Here is a 26,789-nt window from a genome sequence, read left to right on the forward strand (position 1 = left end):
TTAAAGTCACAGTCATGAACCGTGATTTTATTATTGCCATAATTAAGTGGTTTTTCACTATTTGACATTTTGTAAGACATGATAATATGAGAATGATATCATGAGAGTCATCGATATTTAGAAGAGAAAAACTCAAATGGATGTTTTAGCTAAAAATACAACACAGCTTGGAGCACAGTAGCTTATAGTTAGTCTTAAAGACACAAAAAACACAATTAACCATGAAAATATAATAAACAGAAAAAATGTCTAATTTATTTAATCAGGCATTTACATGAGGGTAATAAAGCAAACGGAAACCACTGACCACCAATCTCTAATCCAAAAAACCTTTTATTACTGCATAAACTTTTTCAATCCTACTATGAATGTTAACATTCTTCAGAGCAGGAACGCTGCAGCATGTTTGGGGTGTGGAATACTGTTTATGGGACAATGACAAATGGTTGGGCTGGATATGCGACCAGAATGTCTGCACATTTCTAGAAAGTTCTGGAGTTTTAGGTTTTAAATCTTCTCTGGTTGATCACAATTAAATGTAACATGCTAAAAGTGTCTCTGTATGCGATCAGAGTATCATATACAGGATGCATAACAACATTTACATCATATTTCGGCCTTCAACCAGAGAAGACTCACCGGTGACTGCTGATTGAGATGTAGTGCAGCTACAGCTGATGCTTTTAGAAGTACACCGACTAAGGTGAACCCTTATCACCCTCTGCTTTTTTCTTGTCCTTTTTTTTCTTCTTTTCTTTTTTCTTCATTTTCTTCTCCTTCTTCTTTTTCTTTTTCTCACTCTTTGTTGATCCCGCATCATCGTCGTCAACCGTTTTTTCCTTTTTCACTTTGTATTTGTCTTTGCTCTCCTCTTTACAGTCTTTGCCCTCTGGCTCGTTTTTGAGTTTGACATCTGTAGAACGAGGGCTTCTTTCGTCTCTGGTGTGCTTCCTGTCGGGACTGCGTTCCCTCTGGTCCTGGAAGACCCGTGAGGATGTCGACCTCTCAGGCCTACTGTGTGTGCCGTCTCGTCTGTGAGATGATGAGAGATGCTGGTCTTCATGTCTCTTAGCATCCCTGTGCTGCTCCTGTGACCCTGTTGTCTGCAAAGACAAGAGAGAAAAGCTGATGTTTCTTTCCCACAATTCAGTATTCTGTGTTCCAGATTAGAGTAAGTGATGGAAATGGCATTTATAGTGCCACCTTGTTCCTGTCCTTGCGGCTGTGACTTTCTACATGTCTCTCTGCACTGTTCAGATCGTTGAAGAACTCCTCACAGCGCTGGCAGAAGAAACCTATCACCGGGATCAAATCACCCCCACCTACAATCAAGATGCATGATGATACTTAAATAAATTGAACCAAAAGAACAAGTATCATTGGTTCAAAAGCATTCTGTGATATTTTAAAGATCTTAATCATGATAATTTTGCTTATTTATACATAAAATGGATACAGTGGACATTAGCGAGGCAGCTGAAATCACATCTTTAAGTAACTTCTTTAGATGGGTTGCTCAAGTTGAAGGGCTCGATCAATACCTTCCTGTTTCAGCAGACCCTCCAGTTCCTTCACCAGGTACTCCTTCCTTTTCTTTTGAATCTGTTTCTCTCGTGTGTCTCGCTCCTTCTCGTCCATCTTCTAAAACAGTGAAGAGTGTTCACAGTTAGCTTGACATAATACTGAGTCTTTAAGAGTTGAGATGCCAGGCAGATTTCCAGACTCCTCATACCTTCTCCTGACTCTTGGACTCTTGATGAGAATGGCTGCTTCCGGAGCGATTACTCCTACTGTCATCTGTTTTGGATGCTGAAAACAGACACTAACACTTGAATGCATTCCAAGCACAAGATTCTTGCGAAGTCTTCTAGGTCTTTTTTATCATTTCTTCAAATAGCTGACAAACATCAAGAACAAAACATGGCTATGATGCAATGCGGGCTCCTAAAATACACTTTCAAGAATCTCCGGACACAAATCTGCAGCTTAAAAGACCATTAATTAATTCCAACCAATTACAGATTTCAATTAATGATCATTTCAGCATGTTTAGCTTTATACATTATCATTTTTAAAACCCTTTTGAAAATACTTTTTTAAACGTTTTAAAAACCTCCCACTGATATGGAGAGAATGTTCAGTACTCAGTACTCTAACTCTGCTGAAGTGATTGTAATATTTTCAATACTCGATAGGGCTTGGTCTTTATCAAACGTTCAAGTTTCACTTTAGATCAAATTGACAACTAAAAAGCAGAAATCATGCTGGTTCTGACCTCTGGACAGTGCTTGCAACGCCTCCAGGGCTGGTTTGAGCATTGAGAGCGAGGCTGGAACTCCTTGTTCTCCCTTTTTTTCTTTTAGTCTGGCAGCCATTTTACAGATGTCAGACATGCTTGGATTCAGGCCGACAGTCCTCAGGAGGGTTCTCACCTTCTCGCATTCCTCTGGAGAGACTTTTGTGGTGCCAGAAGCAGCGGGCTGCACGCTAGCAGGCATGGCATGCACTTTGGGTTCCTGAAGACTGAGAGCCTGCTGTTCTTTACTGAGATGATGAACCGGAGACCTCACAGATCTCGTCTGGGCCAAGGGAACCGTCACAGCCTGAGGTTTGGATCGCTCCTCTTCCTCTCCATATAGGAATTTCTCTTCATCTTCAACAGTCTGGAACGCAGGCTTGGTTTCAGGCTGCTGGTTGGGTGTGTTCCAGGATAAGATATTGGAAAAGCTGCCGCTGTCTCCGCCAGCCGTCTCGTGCGGAAGCAGGGAACCATAGAAGTGTTCAGCAGAGATTTCAGGTTGTGGGATGTGGAAGCCTCTAACTGCAGACTGATTTGCCAGAAACATTCCCCTTGTGTCATCAGCATTCTGTGTAGAAGACAAAGAAAGAGAATTCACATTACATGTCGAGAAAATTATGGGAGTTTAAATGGTCTGGAAGTCAACGAGATGAAATGTCAATGATAAGAATCAACAACAAATAAAAAAAAGTTCACTTAAAAATCGAGTAAGTTCCTAGTTCCTAAAAGTGTACCCTAAAGTTGCATTAAAGTTGATTTAAAGTTCAAATGTATTGACTGTTAAAGTGTCAAAATAAAGATAAAAATATATTTTAACAAAGACATCTTAATCAGTATTTTTAAAAAGTACAAATTATTTTACAAATATAGATTTAAAAAAAAATCATAAATATCACATAAGTGTTTTTTTTTTAACATTAATAGGTTATGTCAAACTACTTAATAAGCGTTTCAAGAATTTTCAAATTATTTACTAAAATATAAACTTTTTAAAAAACAATTAATAACCATGAACAGCATTTTTATGTTATTAATTTTTAGGTACATGATATGTTTTTTTTAATACTTTTTGTTTTTACCACTGGTTATTCCTTAGAGGTTTGCCATGATTTATGGTCAAGATTTCTCGTTTATGCTACCCACAACCTAATATACTTTTCTTTGCATATGGAAATTACATGACAAGCATGTGGGAATGACGTTTGTATGCAATTCCCTAAAAATATTTATATTATATTGTATTGTAAAACTTTAATATTATTACAGGTTTATCAAAGTGGATTCATGTAAAATGGTTTGGAAGGTGGCTTTTTTGGACAGTCTCATTAATAACTTTGTTTTATAAAAAATAAAAATAAAAAAAGTAACCTTGTGTAGTGTTAATAAACATGATGTAATTGAACCATAAACCAAAAAATATAGAAACTTAAAACTTTCAGAGATTGTGTTATGCACCTGGTTTATAAGGAGGGCATTCTTGACCAAAGGCAGGTGTTTGTCTAGATCTTTGTTCTGTAGGATCTGTCTTAGTCCATGAAATTGATCAGGCATGGCACTACCACCAAGACTTATTCCACTGCTGGTGCTGCCAGAGCCTTCAACAGTCCCTCTGGAAGACTGTTTTGTCTGGCTGGGGCTCACACGTGACTGACTCTTACTGTGCGCTCCGCTCTTCCCGAGACTACGACTGCGGCTACGGCTCCTTGCACGACTTTTGGCCCTTGTGCGGCTTTTACCTCGGCTGCGACTACGGCTGCGCGTTCTGCTGCGAGCACGGCTCTTTCCACGACTCCGAGATTGACTAAGACCCCGGCTCCTTCCATGACTCCTGCTGCGACTGCGTGGACGGCTCTTCCCTCTGCTCCGACTCCGCGTTCGGTTTGGATGCTTGTCTCCTGTGCCACTGTCATTTTTATCTCCTGGCAGCTCAATCCGGTCACTTGCTTTCAGGATTCGTAGAAACTCTTCTGCCTTTTTCCTTTATTGAAACACAATGGAAATGTATTTAGGGTTAATTAACAATTTTATATGCACAGACATAGACACACGCAAACATACACACATACAATATTGATAATAATAATAAAGGTTACTTGAGTGTCGAATATGCATATTAGAATGATTTCTGAAGGATCATATGACACTGAAGACTGAAATAATGGCTGCTGAAAATGTCAAAGTGATAAATTACTTAGAAAAAAATAAATATTAAAAAATAAAAGTCAATTATTTTAATTGAAATAATAATTCAGTATATTACTGTTTTTACTGCATTTATTGATTAAATAAATACAGCCTTGGTGAGCACAAGGGACTTCTTTCTTTAACATTTTAAAAATCTTTCCAAGTCTAATTTTTTAAAATAATTAATCTGTATTTAAATTCAATGCATGGTTAGCAATTATGTCACAATTCAGATTAAACATAGACAAGCTCCTTGTTTAGCTCCTGATACCTGACTTCTTGGTTTTGATCATCTATACTTTTGGTTGACCAGTTTTGAGAAGAGTGACCAATCTGATTCTGATTTGAAGGTGTGAGCAGAGAGCTGATCAGCGTGGACCCACTTTGGTCAGTAGTGGGGCTGGTGAAGGGTCGGTTCTTCAGGAGAAAGACAGGAATGAAAGAAATATTAATATCACTACACACTGACAAGTAACTTGGCCATATTCATATAACGATACAAGATTAATATAATATCCAGTACAAAAGTCTAGAGATCACAGTGAAAATCTTCATTGAGATTTCTGTGATTTAAACCTAGAAAGAATAGTCTTTAAACCCTACATTTTTAAGCAAATTATGACAAAGTATTTAAATATTTGCAGGTCACTAATCAATCAAACAAATTGGTGCTATTGTAAATGCATGCTTTAAGTATTTTTAAATGAAGCAAGACATGTCACACTGCTTGAAATTGCCTTTCAATTAACAACATGCAATACTAGTTTATTAAACTTTCATGCACTGCACTGAAAATTTATTTCTTACAGTGAATCCAAAGATACTGGATATATGCAATAAATTAGAGTTATAAATAGTGGATATAGCCAATGCTGCGAAAAGAAAATGCTGATTGGGTTTATGGCTGGACGGAAAAACACGAACCTCGTAAAAGGATTCCCTGTTGTAGTTGTCAATCCCTGTTCCGTACGGGCGTCCCGGAGGAGGAGGACCGGGCGGAGGAGCACAGTACCGAGGCCCCGGAGGAACCCCGAAAGGAGGGCAGAACGGCGGAGGTCCAAAAGATGCTGCAGGGTGTCCGAACCCTGACGGGGGTACCGGTGGCCGGCGATAGTCCGGGTTTGACGTACCTCGGTACATCTTTTGTGCATAAATATCTGATCAATATATGTGTAGTTGCAACGAGTTTATTTTTTCATTTACTCTCTAAGCTCTTGTGCGTCTACATAAGTCTGTGCGCGGCCACAGCGCCGCCTGCAGGACTGGAACCACAGACAGTAAAAGAAACCACAGCGCAGATCACAGAAATGCTTGACCAGCAGATGCCAGTTCAAAACTGTTTCACTTATTATTATGTAGATAATACGTGATAAAATAAAGGGTAAATTAAAAATCCAACACAAAATGCTAATTAATCATAATTTATTTAGTATGTTAAATAAAGGCTTTGTACAAGTTTAATATAAATATAGATAGATAGATAGATAGATAGATAGATAGATAGATAGATAGATAGATAGATAGATAGATAGATAGTTCCAGTATTCTCATTATCCATAGCAAATAATAATCGAATACATTAAAAAAAAATATTTATATATAAAATAATATAACAATTGAGTTGTTAAATAAAATAAAATAAATAATTAAATTTATAATAAAATGTGTAATTATTTGAAATATATTGTATATTTTCTTTAAGGTAATTTGTGAAGCCAATAATAATAATAATACGAATACTACTACTACTACTACTACTACTACTACTAATAATAATAATAAAAAGCGAAAGCAAGAACTGATAAAATGTTTCCGGCATGTTTCTGGTCACCTACAGTAATTGTGAGGACCCCATTACAATATGTCCCTTCGCCTCCATTATGCCAACCTAGCGTTTCAGTATTTACAGCTGTTAGATAGAGTAATTTATAATGGAACTAACTGATACTCTTGATTCTTTGGAGGACCTTGGGTAAGTGAATCAAACCTCTCGTTGTCATTTTTTTAAAATTAATAGCCGGTTTTTATAGTCGGTTTAACGGCAGAAATCTGAGCTCGTGCTTGAATGTTCCGGGACGCCGGTGTTCTGCGTTACCTGAGAAACAGAACCTATTTCTCTGTTCTGAATAAATTTTTGATTTCCGGCGATTTGTTGTCTGTCATATTATAATAGATCTGGGGATGTTGGCAGTGGCACACGTGTTTGAGAGCACGATTTATATAGTCAATGAAGCTTGGGCCGTGCAGCGTCAGCAGTGCTCAAAAATCTCAAATATCTCCTCTGCCAAAAATAGCCTGACTCATTATAGGCTAAATGAGCACACCTCTTGTCACCACATGACCAACTCCCAATGTGTCAGACGAGTTCATTCTAGAATCAGTGAAGGACTGGTAGGAATGGGTCGTGTTTGTGTGAGAATAAAGATGTTTAGATGTAATAGCTCAATTATTGGTAATGCTGTTTGAGGACCAGAACTAAATGTGGTATAATGTCGTATTTTCTTAATTGAAAGCGTTTAGCTTTTTTAAATGTATACAAGAGATAAGTTTGCTTAGCTATTGCACTGTTCACGTTCACCTAAATAGCAGAAGCACTGCAGGATGACCCAGAACCATATCGAAATGCAAGCAAAAGCAAATAAACTGCTCTGAAAAGTGTGTTTGTGTGTGTTTGCAGATACCAGGGTCCTCTCCTTGAGGACGGAGCTCTTGAGACAGCTTTGACTGGTGGCGCTGCATCTCCAGAGTTCACTAAACTCTGTGCCTGGCTTGTGTCTGAGCTGAAGCTCTACTGCAGACTAGAAGAGAATGTGCACGCGACCAACTGTGAGTGTGATTCTACATATCAAATATAATCTACGGGACCAAGGAAGTGTCAGTCAGAGTGTGAATTCTGGGTTTGTTTTGGTGTGGCTTGTGCAGGTCCGAGCGAAGCTGAGGGGTTTCAGCTGGAGATGAGTGGTCTTTTAGCTGAACTGTGCTGTCCGTATCCAGCTCTAGTCACCGGAGAGGTCACCAAACGTCTGCTGAATGCAAACAACTGCCTGTTACTACTGAGTATGTTAACAATGCTCATGGGGGGGGTGAATTTTTAAATAAAATGAACTATATATATATATATATATATATATATATATATATATATATATATATATATATATATATATATATATAATATTATTATTATTTATTTATTTATTTATTTATTTTTTACTTGATTTACTAAAATAAGTATAAATTACTATACAATTAACATGAACTATGTAGACATTAAAATTACTAGATTTAAAACATTAAAATTACTAAATAAATAAAAGACTAATTCAAAAATAAATAAAACTATTATAGTGTTCCAGTGGCGAAGTAACATTGTTTCAAGATCCTCTATCAAATATTTTTCAAACTCCTACCTTTCTTCCAGGCTTCTTGCTCTCCGAGCTCGAGGCGTCTAGGATGATTCTGGTCAACCAGCCCCAGAAGAAGGTGCAAGAGACCGGCGGCAGTAAAGTCTTCATAGAGCTGAAGAGCATCTGTATGGCTCTGGGCATGTCCAAACCTCCCGCCAACATCACCATGTTCCAGTTTTTCAGTGGTATTGAGAAAAAAGTGAGGTTTATGAACAGGCAGTTTATGTTAATATAATAAATGTGTGCACACACATTGGTTCACTAATGGATTTGTGCAGAAAACCACTGTGCTTTCTCACCAGTGTTATTTAAGTATTGTTTATATACTAATATAATATTTATTAATATGATGAATTAGCTTTTACATTTAATGTTTTAGTTTTCATTTTAATTTGAGTTTTTGTCATTTTTAGTAAAAAAAATATATTAAGCTTACTACATAATCTTAAAACTATTTTATTTCAGTTATTAAGGAAATGTGATTTTTTTTATTTGCATTTGTTTATCTGATATTTGATTTCAGCTTATTTTCAGTTAATTAAAACATATTTAATAGTTTTAGTAAAAAACAGTTTCACACTTTTAAGTCATGATTTTTTTTAACGATCATATTTAGAGCCAATTCTAATTATTAACTGCTGTTACACATTCCATTTAGAAGAATCCAGTTTAATCAACATTAGAATGATGCAACTGTTGTGAAGCTTATGTAATATTGTATTCAAATCTTTTTTGTTCATATAAGAATGCATGTGCATGTTTATTGGTGAGTCATTGTTTGTTTGCACAGTAAGCCAGTAGGTTCTAATAAAAGGCATTGTTTCCCACAGCTGAAGGAAGCTTTGTCCAAGGTCCCTCCCTCTCATATAGGAGAACCTCTACTGAAGAAACCACTGGGCCCTGTACATTGGGTAAGCTCTGCTTTTGATTTTAATCTTCTAAAAGCACTAAACTAACAATTTTAAATTTAACACTGAGTTCAACTCACCTGCACATTTTAATTAGAAGTGTGTGTTTTTTATCTCCAGGAGAAAATTGAAGCAATAAATCAAGCACTTGTGAATGAGTATGAAGTCAGAAGAAAGATGTTGCTAAAACGACTGGACGTGACGGTGCAGTCTTTTGGCTGGTCGGAAAGAGCCAAGGTACAAGAATCTCTCGTTTTACTTTATGTATAACATTAAACAAGAAGTCTACACTGATTAAACTAAAACAATGAATAAAAAACGTGACCTGAATTCAACTTGACTTTGTAATTCTATGCAGACACATGTTGAAAGAGTTTCGAAAGTGTACCAGCCTCTCCGTGTGGTGCTGGCCACTAAAAGCAGAGTGTCTGTGGCTCACCTGTTTGCTGCTAGAGAAGATTTATCAAAGATCTTGAGAACCAGCAGTGGTCGCATCAGGGAGAAAACCGCCTGTGCCATCAACAAGGTGGGTTCATTTTGAATGTATTTTCCCGTTCTTTTAAACCGTATGTAATCTTTAACTGTAGCTGCACTATTTCAGATGTTAGAGGTTGGCAAGATTTTGAAATGTTTTTGAAGGAAGTGTCTTATGCTCACTAAGGCTGCGTTCAATTGATTAAAAATACAGTAAAACAGTAATATTGTGAACTATTATGATTGTTTTATTAGGTCCTGATGGGTCGTGTTCCTGATCGAGGAGGGAGACCCAATGAGATCGAAGCCCCACCTCCAGAGATGCCCTCATGGCAGAAACGGCAAGATGGTCCACAAGGGGGCGGTGGAGGACAGTACTACTCTGGTGGTGGTGGTGGAGGAGGAAGAGGTGGTGGAAGAGGTGGCTACGATCAGCAAGGAGGCCGTGGAGGTCATGAGAGATGTGGAGGTGGCGGCAGAGGTGGGAGAGGAGACTACCGTGGAGGTAAAGCGCAGGGGAACTGGCAGGATGGCTCTGGTGGAGGTGGATACCAGGGCCATTACCAGGACGGGGGATATCGAGGTGGAGGCTACCAAGGAGGCCAGCAAGGACCAGGGCATCCGGGTGGAGGTGGGAGTTACCAGCAAGAAGGCTACTATCAAGATGGAGGACGACACCAGGAGCGAGGAGGAAGGGGCGGGCGTGGGGGTAGAGGAAGAGGAAGAGGAAGTGGGCAGGGAGGAGGATGGGGCGGAAGAGGTGGGCAAAATATTAATCAAGGTGGGCAATTTGAGCAGTTCTTTCAGCAAGGTGGGCACCAGTATAACCAGGCCGGCTTTGGCCAGGGAAGACAGTTTACTAGCTGAAAAGAGACTGTTCCTGCGATCTACAGCGTCAAAGAGGAGCCACAATTCTCTGAGGGTGGGAGACTGAGAGAGAGAGAGAGACAGGCCTCTGAATGAGAGGATAGGCATAACATCTCATCATTCATATGGTGCCTGTGGAGTCTGCTTGCCAGAGATCTCCTCTGAATGAACAATGTGCTTCTGCATGTGTAAGGTTGGTTTAAATCATTCCGCTTCAGGAATACCATTTAAACTACTTCAGGTATTTGGAAGTGCGTGCTTGGGTTGCCAAAAAAAATAGGATGAACTTTATGTTGCTGGGTTTTTCTTCTTCCTTCCTCATGATGATTGACTTCAGTCCAGTCTACTGCCTGATCTCGCTGCCCCGACAATCTGACGAAGCCTTATAGTAGGAAGTCCTCAAACTTTTTTTTATTCTAGGGGAAAAGTTACTTTAACATCATTAGTTCTCAATGTCCATCCTGTCATTTCACTGATTATCACATTAGTTAAACCTTTTTTTCTTATCTCCCTCAGTGAGATTTTGGTAATGGGAGTAGAGGTCATGCTCACGTGTGAATTTTCATTTGCTGACTGTGTGGAAACGCTGAGGTTGATTGACTGACATGAGTTTTTGCTGTTTTGGGAAAGAATGGATACAGTTCACCTTTACAATGTGTAAAGGTTTATGAATGATTAAATAAACCATAAAGAAAAGAGCTCACTGTCTTGGTGTATTTTATTTTATTAACCTTTTTTATTCACAGAAAACTGATTAATTTCAAATGATGACAGTTTCTTTCATTTTCTTGAATTATTTTAGTGGCAATAAAATATCAGCCATTACAGTGACAAAAAAAACTTTTTAAATTAAGTACAAAAATTTACAGAAATTATGCAGATTCCTATGATGCAGTGTGATCGTGACGTGCTTAGAAATACAGTGGCCACATGAGGGCGATAGAGAGCAATTTTTGTTTTATACCCGTCAAATTTGGCAAATCCTAAACATTCAACTCTACTTAATCACAGTTTTAAGCCAGTCAATAGGAAACAATCACAAACTAGAATTTTTACGTTTTAAATGGTTGTGATTAGTCTGTTTTAGGGTAGTGTGTTTATTGATGTTTTCCATGAACAGCAAGTGAATAACAGTGCGATGAAGGAATCATAAAACATTTCTGCATATAACGTATTCAATTATCACGCTCTTTCTAGTTAAAGCAGTTATATCTATGTCCAGTTATTTTGACTTCAAAAATACATTATAAATACTTTTAATATAATACTTGTATGTGTTTTCCAGTTAAAGTAACATAAATGTTCTCCAAATATTCCAGTCCAAGATGGTAAAAGTCCCTTGTTGTTTAATGATTGGTTTTATGGGTCAAGCTTATTTTCATTGGCAACCCTGATTTGCTGAGATGACCTGCTCACTGCACACGAACCATATGTCAGCATTTGTATGATGTCCCAGAAGTGGCAAGAGTCATCAGATTTTCTATATAGGCTACATCTCTCGATCTCGCAGACTTTATATTACTTAAAGATGTTTGCAGAAGATTAAAAAAAAAATTAAATATGGCTGCTGGTGCTCATAAGTCAAATAACATGTGCTTGAATGATCATTGGAACGCTTTCGCAGTAATTCTTATCAATAAGTCAAAAGACAACAGATGTATAAAAAATATCCCACAGGAGGTTCTGCAACTTTAAGTCTCTGAAAGTCATGCTTAAATTTGTAATTTTAAAGGGATAGTTAAGCCAAACATCTGGAAAATAAAAACGTAATAGATTATATTTTGAAGGATCTTTGTATTCACTGCCTCTCAATGTATTAAGAAAAAAAAAAAAATTCTCAAAATGTTGTAAATTCATTAAACGATGACAGAATCTTAATTTTGTGGTGAACGATCTCTCTCTCAGTAGTATGCTTGATATGCTACATCAAAGCAAACTTAATTACATTTAGCAAATGCCTTAACACCTCTCTTCTGATCTCTGACAATTTGAATGCTAACTTGCATTACAGATACACATTCATTCATTCTATCAGACATAAACAGATGAGAGCAGGATCATTAGCACAGCATTAGAATAATAGTCTGATTCTGATAACAGACACTTTTTAGCACTACACATCAAGGCTTCAGATAGCAGATATGGTTCTCAACTGCTTCAGGATATCATTAACATGAGCCACTGGCATCTAACATTAATTCTGTATTCTTTTACAGGTGCTTCTCAATAAAGTAGAATGTCGAGGAAAAGTTCATTTATTTCAGTAATTCAATTGAAATTGCGAAACTCATGTATTAAATAAATCCAGCGCACACAGACTGAAGTAGTTTAAGTCTTTGGTTCTTTTCAATGTGGTGATTTTGGCTCAATTTTAATAAAAACTCACCAATTCGCTCAATTCAACCAATTCATATCAACAAATTAGAATATTTCATAAGACCAATTAAAAATTTTTTTTAGTGAACTGTTGGCCTTCTGGAAAGTATGTTAATTTATTGTACATGTACTCAATACTTGGTAGGGGCTCCTTTTGCTTTAATTACTGCCTCATTTTGGCGTGGCATGGAGGTGATCAGTTTGTGGCACTGCTGAAGTGGTGTGGAAGGCCAGGTTTCTTTGACAGTAGCCTTCAGCTCATATGCATTTTTTGGTCTCTTGTTTACCATTTTCTTCTTTACAATAGCCCATAGATTCTCTACGGGGTTCAGTGAGTTTGCTGGGTAGTTAAGCACACCAACACCATGGTCACTTAACCAACTTTTGGTGTTTTTGGCAGTGGGGGCAGGTGCCAATTCCTGCTTGAAAATGAAATTAGCATCTTCAAAAAGTTGGCCAGCAGAAGGAAGCATGAAGTGCTCCAAAATTTCTTGGTAAATGGGTGCAGTGACTTTGGTTTTCAAAAGACTCTAGGACCTTGGTTTCCAAATGAAATACAAGACTTGCTCTCATTTGAAAAAAGGACTTTGGTCCACTGAGCAACAGTTCTAGTTCATCTTTTCCTTAGCCCAGGTAAGACGCCTCTGACGTTGTCTATGGTTCAGGAGTGGCTTAACAAGAGGAATACGACAACTGTAGCCAAATTCCTTGACACGTCAGTGTGTGGTGGCTCTTGACCCCAGCCTCAGTCCATTCCTTGTGAAGTTCACTCAAATTCTTGAATCGTTTTTGCTTGACAATCCTCATAAGGCTGTGGTGCATTGAATTTATTTAGTACATGAGTTTCACAATTGAGAGTTGAATTACTGAAATAAATGAACTTTTCCTCGACATTCTAATTTATTGAGAAGCACCTTTCATTCCTCGCATGTTGTTTTTAACAATCTGACTTTCTTTTGTGAAGTCTTCTTTCAAGATTCTATCTCCCATACAATGAAAGTGAATGAGAACCAACAACAAAACAAAAACACCATATTTGTCCATACGACTCATGCCAAGTCTTCATAAGCCTTCAATCGATTTTTTGGAGAGAAATAAATTAAAATTTATACTGATATTCACTGAAAATCTTGCCTAACAGACATGGTCACTATTCACGTTCATTGTATGAAAATCCTTTTGTTTTCCACAATAAATAAACTCATTTTAGTTACTGAAGCCGTGAGGGTGAGTGAATAATGACAGAATGTTCATTCTTTGGGCAACTGTCTCTTTAAATCTGCAATTGAGGTGCCAGAAGAGCATCTACGTAATCCTATAGGCTCAAAGACCGACTATAATCACTGTTTGTCTTAGATGATCTGTTGATCCACCTGTGGTTTCTGACTCGCTCTCTCTCTCTCACACACACACACACTGTCTGCAAAAATTATCATATGAGGCTTGTCCCATCTGAGCCTGTCGGGCTCTAACTGAGCTGAGATGTATGGGTGTCAGACTTATTTCAGTACATACAGTATGGTGTTGAAGGACACTGTGTTGTCTTGGCGACAGACTATCGATGGACTCATCTGGCGCTTAGCAACAGAGGCCATATAAACACCTGGTCGATGGCACACCTGTGTCGGCAGAATTGAAGACTTTGAATTCATATTTATAGATATATAGCTAACAATGTTGTTAAGCAGTGTTGATGTAATGATGCATAAGGTCAGAGGTTACTGCCTTTTCTCAAGCACAGGAGACACAACTATATTGCAAAACATTGGAGAAATAATATGTTTTTTTTAAGAGTGAAGGTGGGTTTATAATTATATTTGGGGTAAAGGTTTTAAAACTCAATGTACCTTCCACTTCAGATAATAATGTGTTGCTGGGTAACACATAAATGAAGTTAGTGTTTTAATGTTCTGAGATACATGCATTTATCTTCATATGTGCCAGTTCCACTTACGACTTTAGACATCCTGAATATAATTTTCACATCCAGCGTGTCTTTCTGAGTAGTGTTTTTGGAGAAAGAAAATCAGAGTGTGCGTCGAAAACACGTCAACGGCATAACCTTGAATACTCTTGCTCAGACATCTATTATCACGCTGATGTATCCGTCACATCAGCTTCCAGTGATTCTTTTAGGTTTCCAACCTGTCTGTTACAGAACAGCACAGTGCAGTCACTCTCTGCTTAGTCTGTTTAGACCTTTCCTTTGATGCAACCCTTCCCCCAGTTCAGTCCGCGGGTTGCCTGACGCACCTCTTTTACTGTGGCTGTAGAAATAGTGGCCCTATTCCTGATCCACTGGAGGCATGAGACACCCCAGCACGCCCCCTAGAGCGGACAGCCCTCTGGGCCCTGGTCCTGACAGGCTCCAGGGTGTCCTGCACGGGCCCACAGAGCAGTCAAGTCAGCTGATCTGAAAACACACAGTGGAAGATAATGAGGACAGGAGAGCCTTTTCAATCACAAGAAAATTAACTTTCTTAATGTTTTTAAGAAACTCCTAGTTTTTATTTTATTTTATTTATTTTTTTATATTTTATATTTCTGGCAAATATGTCCTTCATTGTACACTACAATTCAAAAGTCTGAGGATAAAAAAAAAAATATATTCAGCAAGGATGCATTAAATTAATTAATAATATCACAAAAGATTTTTATTTACAAAATCATTGCTGTTATTTTGAAATTTTATTTATTTAACATTCTTGACAAAATATTTCATGGTCATATTTCAATTCAGCTTTACCATAAGAATTTATTACATTTTAAATTATATTATCATGTAAATATTAATATGTATTTATATATTTATATTTATTATATATTTATAAGAAAACATATTTCAAATTAAATATATAATAAATTTAAATAATTTATTTCACATTGTAACTAATTTGTTTTTATTGTAGCTTTACCAAATAAATGCAACCTTGACGAGCAAAATACATTTAAAAAACACTTCCCCCAAATGTAAATGTTTTTTTTTTGTTTTTGTTTTCTGTAAGAAATCTGTTAGCTTTAATAAAAAGATCTGGAACATAAAAATAAATTATTATAATTATAAAAATACTTTAAATGAAGTATTGTGGTTTTATATGTCTGCCTAAAAAAATTTAAAATGTTTAAGTAATTAAACATGAATATTCACCTTAAAAAAAAAAAGGAATTCTGCATTGTAACACTGACAGGTGCAACAACGGTTAAATCCCAGTGTGTCAAGTGACCCTGCCTTATTAAAGTCTGTTCTACAAATGACATAGAGATCTGAATTAAACAAACACAGCAACACAATCCTGGTCAGACATATGCTCTGCATTTTAACCCAGAACAAAGTGTCTGCCAGGTCCTAAAATAACAGCCTAGAGCCCTATTCAGGTTAGTGCTACTCCGTATTTAGGCCCAGTGTGAGTGCTGTGGTGCTCGTGGCTCTGCGGCGTCTGAAAAACATTATCTCTAGAGTGACGAGAGAAGGGGCCGAACGTGGAGCCTTGGTGTTTCTATGGCAATGGTTGAGCAGAGTTTCATGAAAAGATGTTTCAGGGCCATGAGAGAGGCAGGAAGGGAAGTAGGAATTAATAAAAGACATCAAATTAAGGCGGTGGTTTATGGTATACACAAGGTCTTCCTGCTCAATCAAAGCTGAGGACAACACACTGACTGCAGCTTTAACAATAGCTACCGGATAATTTCTTCAGAATTCAAATGAGATGCTTTTCACCCAGTCGTACCTCAGAGGTCCTAATTCTGTTCATATGTTGTTCTGCAAGTCCATTCTGCCGTGAGTCTTCGCTGTGGTCATGCGAGCTCCGGCTGTTCCTCGTCGCTGCCGAACTCTGTGTGTCGTTCTCCCAGCGAGCAAAGCCTTTGCTTTTGGATACTTTGCGGTGCGGCCTGTACCTCATCTTGGGGAAGGTGTGTGAACCGCTGTCTGCAACGGCCACCCAGCCGTTTTCGGACCACAGGGGTTCTGTCTGCGTGGCCTGACTGGTGGTGGCTCTCTGGAGCCGCACTGAGATGCGCTGAGCTGAACCGGTCATCAGCGTGATGGACTTTCCCTCCAGGTCGGAGCTGGACGATGGTGACACAGCATGGAACGTAAACACCTCATCATCATCATCTGTGCAATAACAGGACACGAGAACATTAGCAAAGGGAATTGGGGAACTTGTTTGCAAAGAATTATCTTGGTTTATGTTTAATCAGTGACTGGCTAATAGTTATTTTTTCATTGAAACCATATGGTGATACTAGCTTTCACATTAAATTATGAATATTATAATTTTTTTAAATGCATGTAGAAATGACGATACAACAGTTGTTAAGTGTATGTTTGTGTGTGCTCGAGAGAGACAGAGAAAGAGATCACACACATCTATGCATTTCACCCTGTTTTACTCTGAGATAAGCAGATGGTGATGTACTGTACAGGTGTATTTTCACCTTTACAGGTCGGCAGGTTGGGGCTGCTGGGTAAAGAGCTGTGTGTGAGCACTCCAGGAGACACATTGCCTAGTGATGTGGACCGAGGGAGACGTCGACAGGCCAAAACCAGTAGCTCACGACACTGTTTATGGCAGTTCACACCACAATCTGAAAACAAGCAACAGAAAGTGTGCATTTACATGGATAGATAAATAAGATCAACTAAATAATCAGAGAAAACAAACTAGTAATGATTTGACAAGATTAGTGCACTCCTCAAGCATCAACATCTACTGTGATTTTTCTCTATTTATTTATGTTTTACCTTTGCACTTGTATCCTTGTTTAATAATTCCCCAGAGCTGAAAACATGGACCACGGGGTGAAAAGGAAGGCCATGTAGACAACAAATTGGAGAGAGAGAAGAATGTAAGTAAATATCAATTGGGGAAGAAGAAGCAGCAGCTTCATGCTGTTTGAGTTCATGGTTTTCTGTACACAGACCCATGAGTAATAAACAGGATACTTCCACACATTGCACCCTTCCTGTGCAATATAGTGTGACAAGGTAGATCTGTGTGTGTGTGTGTGTGTGTGTTTGTGTGTGAAAGTCTGTTTAAAGGAATGTGCATGTAACTCAGCAGATTCCTGTCTAACCATCTGTGTTAATACAGAACAATTTGAGCAGCAGTGATTATGACTGAACACTCACTGTAGTGTATACACTCAGTCTATAGTTCATCAGCGCAGAATATTTAGTTCAGTTGCAACAGGAAAAGTGCTGCATTTCCTAAGAAAGACATAATTTTGTACTTTAATTCTGTTATACGTATATATATCTATATATATATATATATAGATATATATACATACATATACAAACATCCTCCATTTCTTCTTGTTTGAAAGTTTGGGTTGGGTAATACTTTTAATTTTTAATGTTTTAGAAAGAAGTCGCTTACGCTCATCAAGGCATTTTTAAAGCATTCTTGCTAAACAAAAGTATTTTTCTATACTATAGAATTTCTTTAAGAAAAATGAAAATGTGACGGACTCCAAACTTATGAATGGTGGTATATTTCATTATTTTTAACGGTCAGCCACTTGGCCTGTAATGAGCATAGCAATACAATTTCTTACTTAACTAACCAGAAACCTTGAGAGTGAGAAACAGCTAGAAACTGTTGTTTTAAGGATTGGTTATGTGATGTTGTGGTAAACTCAGGTCTTGTTAGGTTTTCTTGTTTGCCCACACATACACACACACACGCAGTAATGAGGCCCTCAGAAGACTTCTACTGAACTTCAGTCCCAGATAGTAGCTCTGAATAAATCTCTCAAAATACATTAGCAATTGTGCTTATGCGAATGGAAATAAGTAAATTTAGTATTTCTTTATGAGCCAAATAAAATCAGCTCTTACAAATCCAGCGCAGTGTTCACAGAATGTTGGCTTCAGGTAAGTCATCTCCTGGAAGTTGTGAATAAATCCAGGCCCCATCTTACACTGCAGCAGCGGGTTGGCACGCAGGAAATATGCCATCATCTCATCCTTACTGATCAATCCATCCCTGCACAAAAAGAGAGAGATCATCATTATATCCTCCAACTCAGTGGTTCCCAACCATGTTCCATGTTGACATGGAAAACATGCAGTGTTGGGGGGCCTCCAGGAACATGGTTGAGAACCACTGCTCCAACTTATAAAGTGGTATTTCTTTGCTTCCTGTGTCAAAACAGGTACGATATCTGAATAGAACCATTAGTGTGAGTTCAAGAGCTCAGGAGAAATGCGCGTAGTCACATGTCAGTAATACGGTTTGAGCACTGAACTGCTAAGATGAACCACAGAGGACGCCTGGGGAATATCTGAGTGTGTGAGAGAGTCTGTGTGTGCCTGATGCTGTGCATCCTTTCCTGGGAGATATGACCTTTAGACTTCTGACAGTGCAACAGGTAACATACACTGAGCAGCTGCATGGCCTGAGGTGACTAATGATGCATTACACATGATGCATTTTCTTTGATCATTAAAAATAAATATATAAATAAACTTTTATGGATTCATACAGTGGTACAGAAAGCATCAGGCTTAAAAAATTGCAGTATTTTCCCAAAAAAAAAAAAAACACTGCACTTTACTGCTGTTTAAAAATGTATTATTTGTTGTTTAAATATTACATCATGGGTGTTGTTTTGTCAGCATGCCATGCTCTGCTCCATTTACAGCGATTAAACATGCTTATGAGTTTAGCATGGTTGAGAAGAACCCTTTGTGGAATTTCCAGGCACACTAAATCGACCCTGTCGGGATTGAGATGCGTCCCCTTCCAATATCATCGAGTACTTCTGAATCTCTGCCCAGACTTCAGAGGATCAACAGTACAGACTATGAGCTGCTCTACTTACTGGTCTTTATCAAGCACGCAGAAGGAATCGAGGAAAGGGAAATTTGCAGCGATGCTCTCAAAGTCTTCCTGAGATATGTATCCGTCATGGTCGTGGTCATAGTTACGAAAGACAGACTTCGCATGCAATGAAAAACAGGAATACATATAGTGAATGTGTTGCAACACAGATCTGTTAAATGTGCATTGATATAATCTACCATACAATCAAATTCATCTGATTAAACCATTAAGGAAATTAGAAATAGGTTTGACATAATCATAATATTCTGTTTTTTATCAATATCATAAATGTCTTTGAGTATTGATGTTGACAACATCTTACATCCACAACTTTCCTGATGTGTTTGTTCACCACCGAGGGATCTGGTTTGGTGGTGACCCCAGAGGCCCAGTCCAATGGAGCCAGAGGTTTGTTGGGCGTCGTGGGGGATGTGGGCTGCAGAAAAAACATGGATGTTATGAAATCAATTCTGTTCTGCACTGATTTTTACAAATCCATGTAATGGATGACCAAATGACCAAAAACATGTTGAATTAGTGTCTACAATCATAACACTGCAATTCAAAGGGATTTCAGGATTTACACAAATAAGCAATTATTTTTCAAGGCAAATCATTTTGTAACATTATTAATGTCTTTACTGTCACTTCTGATCCATTTAATGTATCCTTGCTAAATAAAAAATAAATTATTAATAAAAAATATATATATATTGTATGATATGAATTTCTGAACAGTAGTGAATGATCAGAGCACGCATGGGCCGTATTGTCATCTTACCTGAGATTTGGGGTTACGGGGTTCTCGAAGCAGAGACAGCTCGTATATTTCATCCTCTGTGTAGTACAGATCCAAGGACAGCTTTACACAAAAAGACATAAAATCAAACCAAATCCAATCATTTCCCTAAGTGGACAAAAGCACTGTGATTCAGTGTGGTGGTGAGCCTTTGACTGAATGTGGAGATTTATGAGCAGAGACGTGCGAGCAGAACTCACAGTGAGCAGGTAGATCAAGTCCATGTTGGGCTCCACCTGAGCCACAGCGCTCTGCAGGGACACCAGCTCATTAAAGGTGAGATACAGCTGATGCATCTTCACGATGTTCACTTTCCCATCCCCCACCCAGTCCGGGAAGACCACGTGCACGGCGATCAGGTCTTTCAGGTGAACACCTAGGATTGGGATCTTAAACCCTTCGCTTTCACTGAAGGCTTTGCGGTAAGCACAGTAATTGCCTTTTGACGAAACCAGCTCTGTCATTTCATTCCAGATCTGTCAATAGCATAGAAAATGACAGTTACTGAAATTAATCACCTCTTTCTGTTTTGTGTTCTAAATATCACACGTCTGACCACTCGCTTTTTTGTGTGTGTGTGTGCATTTTCATATACAAGGGCCTGCAATGACACCTAAATTAAAACTAAAATGTATTCATTTGCATTATACGACCAAACATCAAACTCAGTGACATCTGCATTGTGCAAAACCTTTGTACAACAAACTGTAAGATTATGTCTTTTAAAATGTTTCCAACATCAAATAAACTCCTTCAGCACTGGGAGCTGGCCTCCAATGACAGTTTGACGTTACGGAAAAGGGAGTGAATAGTTTCCTAATCATTCTTAAAGAAAACTAAACAGCTGTATATGCAATGACTGTTGCACCTTGGTGACCTCTGGGCTGAGGTGAGAATGAGTTTCCTTCAAGCGGGAAATAGAGCTGTGACTCAGACCCCCGACCACAGCCATCAGGGTGTTAAAGTTCTGCAGGTGGAGCAGTTTCTGAAAGAGAGATATATGGACTGTCAGATCAATCGATAGATAGATAGACAGATATATAGATAGACATATAGATATAGATTTGATCCATTAGTTCACATATAATCTAGGGCTTTTCATTTGCAGTATAATTGCACAAGTGCTGGCTGATCTCATGAAAGCACAGCTCTCCTTTATTACTGGAGCTCCAGCAACTCGACACTTAACATCTATTAGCTGACATGGATCATGCCCAGCAGGCCTTAAAACAGAGACTAAAAGCACAGGCTTTGTACTGAATGGATGCCTGGGTGCTCTTCACAATAGAGGCGTTTCATACACCCCTGGCGGCGTGAGAGCAGGCAGGAGGCTCCCTCTAAATCTTTTGCTGGCAGACATTTACATATCAAAGGGGCTGGAAATGTCATCTAGCTGCTTTCAGAATGCACTGACAGAAAGTGGTTTGCTGGGTAAAGGGTCTCGCACTAGCGTAATCAATGGAACAGTCAGACAGCGCGTCACTTTAATGGGTTACCCAGAACGCATGTTTATTTTCAAGATTACTGGCCTTTTTCCATACTTGGTCCTTTCATAATGAGTAATGCATTCATTTTATGGGCTTCATCACCTTGAAGTTGCATTTCCTGTAATTTGCTTATCTTTTCCGTTTTCTTTCTTACCCCTGTTTTATTATATATTAAATGAATTATTTAGGAATATACCTATTTCTATAGGCAAGCTGAAGATACGTGTATGTTCTTACCTGTGCAACATGGATGTATTTGTTGATGACCTCTGCTCTGTGCTGAGGGGTGAGTTTACTAAGAACCATCAGCTGAACCCACTGGGAGATCCCATTAAACAGAGCGATAGAGCGCTCTAATGTAGGGTTATCCACTAGACAGCCATGGATTACGTAACTCTGGTAATCCGTGAACTGAGAACATAAAAATAAAGACACATTCATACAAGTTTTTAAAGAGAAGCATATTAAAAGCAACGCTGCTACCATCAACAAAGTCATATGACAGTAGTTCAGCTGTTTTCAAAGTAACACAACTTTTCCAGTAACAAGCTTCTTTTTCCAACCAGTGAATAATTGTGCTAAATGAAATGGTCATTCTGATATATTGAATCAGTTTCATTCTATTGAATCGACTCATATTAAAAAGTCATTTTGGCTGAACCATTCGTTTAAATGTCATGGTTTTCCAGAGCTTCTATCACATTATATTTACAAAGTTTGGTACTGATTTAGAAGGGAGGAATGGATAAAGGAAGGATGTTTGCTAACTGAAAAAAATACTTGAGTGTTAGCTGCTAAGAATAACAATGTAGGCCAATGGAAAAAATCAGCAGCGCTGATAAGTGAACCAAAGTGTGTTCTCATATGCATGGACTTTTCTCTTTTTATATCACAAAAACAAACACACACAAGCATTATCTTCACTGACGTAAGTCCTCTACAGCTGCCAGCCTTCCCAGGTGAAGGAAACACTCTATTTTTCCATTTCTGCTGTGCACACTAACCGAAATCCTCCTGATGGACTTGTACTCTAAGAAGGTGAGGTGTTCGGCCAACTCAATGGGTTCCAGATGATCAAACAGCAGTGACGCTTTACCCTTCTTCACCTGTTTCTTTCGCTGAGTCAGTTTACGCATCCAGTCATATGAGGGGCTGAAGAAAAAAACACGTTTTCACTGTTTTATGTTCATTCATAGTCTATTACTACACAATACATTAAAAATTGTTATTTTTTCCCAACCTTTCAGTATACTGTATATTCATTAACATTCTCAGACAATATAACATTATTAATTTAACATACTATTTAAATGGATCTTCATTTATGTCACACTGTCTCAGTAATGTCACAGCACAAACTATAATTTAGTTTAGGCTCACTAACCAAATATGACAAGACATCTGCCATAATGTCATAACAGAATCATGAAATGTGTGAAATTTAACATGCCATTCAGTGTTAATTAGTGCAAAAGTCTAAGCGGCAGGTGGATAATTCTCTATGCAATCATTTCCACATAATCTGAATCAGTGATTAAAACACATGCTCATTAGTGTCAAGTTATGCCAAAAAAAGGGCAACATTTGAATTTATAACAAAGTATTTTCATCTTGATTAAACCGATGTTCATGATTAAAGTAAAACAGGTCAATAGAACTGAAGCGGTCAGTGATGGGCACATTGTGAGCAGATACACAACCATCAGAACCTGTGTGAGTGCTTTTGTGTTGTAACAACACTCACATTGTAGAAATGTCAAGTAGTTTAATGTGCTCGTCACCACCCAGCTGAGCAGCTGCATCTCGAAATTCTTCTGTAAGACGGATCAAACCCAGATCCAGATCAAACTCTGCAGGGAATTCAGCTATCCAGTACCTACACACACACACACACACGTTTGTTTTTGTGAAAAGAGGGGACATCCCATAGGCGTAATGTTTTTTACGGTACAAACTGTATATTCTAAAGCCCTACACCAACCTTACACCTAACCCTCACAGGAAACTTTGTGCATTTTACTCATTCTGTATGGTTTTTAAGCGTTTTGAAAAATGGGGACATGGGTTATGTCCTCATAAGTCACCCTCTCCTTGTAATACCTGTGTCATACCCATGTCATTATACAGAGTTGTGTCCTGATATGTCACAAAAACACACACACGCACACACACACACACACACACACACACACACACACACACACACACAGGTTTGAAAGTTATAAATTACATTGAACTTTCATTGCTGTGGCTAAACACAAGTGTCTACCAAAGTGTACAAATGGCTCTCTGTATTACAGAGAAAGTATATTTTTTTCTCCCCCAGCTCATTTACATTTCAACGAAACGATAGAAACCTAATTGTTGTAACTGCAGGCTGATGAATTGCTTGTCCAATCACATTGTATATATCAGTTTCCTCTACTTCCAGTACTGCTCCTGCTGCCATACTTAATGCTGTTTGTTGTCAGGTAACAGCCTTGAGAAAATCTTTAAACCCATCATCACCGTACGTACTTTGGGGAAATGTAACCTTGAAGCAGAGTCTGAATTCTGCAATACTCTCAAAACAAAATCTTTACGTTTCTTGAGCACTAAATCAGCATATTAGAATAATTTCTGCAGGATCGTGTGACACAGAAGACTGGAGTAAAGGCTGCTGAAAATTCACACCACAGAAATAAATTATATTATTAATAATATTTTCAAATATAAAACATTTTAAATCATAATAATATTTCAAAATATTACTGTTTATATGGTTTTATACTGTACGCATCAAATAAATACAGCCCTGCTAGCCTAGAGTTGATTTCCTGAGGACCCCATGAAAAACACCAACAAATCTTGCCTGACTAGATATATCCAGTAAATATTAAGGTTACATTTTAAATCAAGCAAGGTTACTTTTCCCCCAAACAGGACGCAGTTCTGCAAAATACTGACCTCCTTCATTTTGTGATGTTTTTGTTTTGGTGACTCTCACCAAGTCCCTGGAGAAAGGAACGGATGAAGCGTATTTATGTCAGATGCATGCCCTTTATCGTTAATTATGTAGATGTTTTTGACTGCCGACTCACTAAGGGCACGGAGACCCAAAGACACATTCTTTTCTGGTTTTTCTGCTTTTTTGAGACATAAACACCAACTGGAAAGTGTGCCCAGCGTGAGTCAGAGTGACATCATGCAGTTAGGAGGAAACAACTCAAGGGTGTAGGTATTGTGTAACCGTGCATATTAGTGAGACCAATGAGAGTAGGAGTCAAAAGGTCATCAGACAACTTTTACACAACACCTCAATTTACACTGATAACTGATAAGTTACACTGACCACAATTTGTTGGCATCTTTGTGTATTTGAAAGTGTCTTTTTCAAATTAGAAAAAACTATTTCACATTTTTTAAACTTAATATAATGATTTAAATAGCAAATTACATTGCATATTAAATGTATTATATATTAACATAACATTTGATAGTCAAAACCGATAAATTAACATGCATTTCAAAATGTTTTATTATTTATTTTTCCCCTTTTGCTTAAATGACAAGCTGCATGAACGCCATGAGTTTGTGTAAACCCCAACGATCATGTTCTCTAGCATGATCCAGAGAGAATTTTGTGCTTTGACGAAAGAAGACTTTGCATGGTCATGGCCAAATTTACTAGACTAATCATCTAGAAATAGGGCAGAAGTCTTTGATATCCTTATTCATTTAAAATTTCATTGTCAGTTTTTTTTTTATTATTCCTGTGGTGCTCCCAGTCAAAAATGACCAATCTACAAAAAAAAAAAAAAAAAAAAATCACTTATAAATTTTGTGTTCTGCTACATTATTACCAAATCTTAAAATCAATCATTTTGTTTCCTTTCTATTAGCACAGGTTTTTTTGTTTCTGTTTGGAACTGACTGATCGTAGGCCTCACTGATCTGAGCTTATTCACCTTAGTTGGTCATTATTGCCTGAGATCTTTTGTGAGCAAAGTCAGATAACAAAGAACAAACATTTTTGGGAAAAAGAAAATCCTCTCAAATTCAAAATGACTGGAACACAACATAAGTGTTAAATTAGATTTTGATTCCCAGATTATTATGTAGCCTTCTATTTATTCTCAAAACAAATCCTGAAATCCTGAATAAAAGCCTGTGGTTTTGGTGGAATGATAGATCTGAAACTGGCAGGCAGATGTGAATAGAGAAGAAAGGAAAGGTTGGTTTGTGAATAATAGATGGATGAATCACTGAATCATTCTTTGCTGTGACACTATAAGTCCACTGTGGACAAAATCGACAACACTGTATTATAGCTTCCTTACGACATGCTCTGTTGTTGCCTAGAAATGCAAATAAAAAACCTTAAATAATTCAGAAGAGGAAACTTATGGGGAATAAATGGGTTGTTTATCTGTTAAATGGAAGCTGTTTTTATTTACCTCATTAAATAGCAGATCTTCAGTCGTGTCCGCTGGCAGTCATCTCCCCGACAGTCACGATACGTGATAGATAGTCAAGGAGCATTAAGCGTGCTTGAGAATGAATGGATGTATATGCACACACTGTGCAATATGCAATGAATGAATGGCATTGCATTACACAACATATTAATTCAAGTGGCATGTATTTAGATGAAAGATAAAAGAAACACACTTTCAAGAAAAACATTTCACAAAACAAAGTTTTGATAGAGTTAAAGTCACTGCATTAATGGCCAACGAACGTAAAGTGAATTCTGAGAAATGCTCGAACTAGCATCATTTTCTTGGAGAAGCCACATGTTATCCACATATCTAACATCAAACACTTTTAAAAAACGGATATCTACTGAAACATCACACACAAACCACACACGCTCATACTAGACTGGCACAGGATATATAAGCAGAAGCTTCCCAGCGAGCTCGGTGGAGGACACATACCAGCGATGCATCAGCAGAAGGGTCCGGGGAAGCTGATTTTCATGCAGCTCTCCTTCATCATCTTTAAAAGAAGAGAGATGGTCACAGAAAAAGGGAGGAATATTAAAAAAAAATTATATAATATAATATAACCACAACATAATCATAATGAAAAACAATGATATAAGAAAAAAAAATTGTTATGGATAAAGGGTGGATTATACATTTTTAGTATTTTGCAGATTTATAAATAGAAG

General features: G+C 37.9%; 3 protein-coding genes across 4 annotated transcripts in view; 1 reads left to right on the plus strand and 2 right to left on the minus strand.

Moving 5' to 3' along the window:
• Positions 1-228: 228 nt before the first annotated feature.
• Positions 229-5,748, minus strand: LOC113113689 (zinc finger protein 318-like). The gene is made up of 8 exons (XM_026280086.1): positions 5,408-5,748; positions 4,755-4,900; positions 3,755-4,277; positions 2,276-2,867; positions 1,733-1,809; positions 1,542-1,641; positions 1,204-1,322; positions 229-1,103 (listed from the first exon to the last, which is right to left on the minus strand). Exons 1-8 carry the CDS (start codon positions 5,621-5,623, stop codon positions 699-701), a joined length of 2,178 nt encoding a protein of 725 aa, XP_026135871.1. The 5' UTR covers positions 5,624-5,748; the 3' UTR covers positions 229-698.
• Positions 5,749-6,325: 577 nt separating this feature from the next.
• Positions 6,326-10,838, plus strand: LOC113113692 (protein FAM98A). Its single transcript, XM_026280088.1, has 8 exons — positions 6,326-6,455; positions 7,161-7,309; positions 7,406-7,540; positions 7,905-8,089; positions 8,721-8,801; positions 8,919-9,035; positions 9,157-9,324; positions 9,528-10,838. Exons 1-8 carry the CDS (start codon positions 6,415-6,417, stop codon positions 10,137-10,139), a joined length of 1,488 nt encoding a protein of 495 aa, XP_026135873.1. The 5' UTR covers positions 6,326-6,414; the 3' UTR covers positions 10,140-10,838.
• Positions 10,839-13,330: 2,492 nt separating this feature from the next.
• LOC113113693 (ras guanyl-releasing protein 3-like) overlaps positions 13,331-26,789 on the minus strand; it is a 28,716-nt gene continuing 15,257 nt past the window's right edge. For both annotated transcript variants that reach the window (XM_026280089.1, XM_026280091.1), the window contains exons 3-17: positions 26,512-26,614; positions 26,071-26,133; positions 23,379-23,510; positions 22,639-22,786; positions 21,872-22,045; positions 21,016-21,132; positions 20,348-20,623; positions 20,130-20,210; positions 19,671-19,784; positions 19,347-19,462; positions 18,361-18,508; positions 17,263-17,299; positions 16,956-17,105; positions 16,244-16,632; positions 13,331-14,928 (exon numbers count right to left, since the gene is read on the minus strand). In XM_026280089.1, the coding sequence (XP_026135874.1) occupies positions 14,920-14,928; positions 16,244-16,632; positions 16,956-17,105; positions 17,263-17,299; positions 18,361-18,508; positions 19,347-19,462; positions 19,671-19,784; positions 20,130-20,210; positions 20,348-20,623; positions 21,016-21,132; positions 21,872-22,045; positions 22,639-22,786; positions 23,379-23,510; positions 26,071-26,133; positions 26,512-26,614 (2,057 nt within the window). In that variant the 3' untranslated portion in view covers positions 13,331-14,919. The remainder of the gene's footprint in view (positions 14,929-16,243; positions 16,633-16,955; positions 17,106-17,262; positions 17,300-18,360; positions 18,509-19,346; positions 19,463-19,670; positions 19,785-20,129; positions 20,211-20,347; positions 20,624-21,015; positions 21,133-21,871; positions 22,046-22,638; positions 22,787-23,378; positions 23,511-26,070; positions 26,134-26,511; positions 26,615-26,789) is intronic.

Source organism: Carassius auratus, chromosome 14 (genome assembly GCF_003368295.1).
Source record: "Carassius auratus strain Wakin chromosome 14, ASM336829v1, whole genome shotgun sequence".
Lineage (NCBI taxonomy): Eukaryota > Metazoa > Chordata > Actinopteri > Cypriniformes > Cyprinidae > Carassius > Carassius auratus.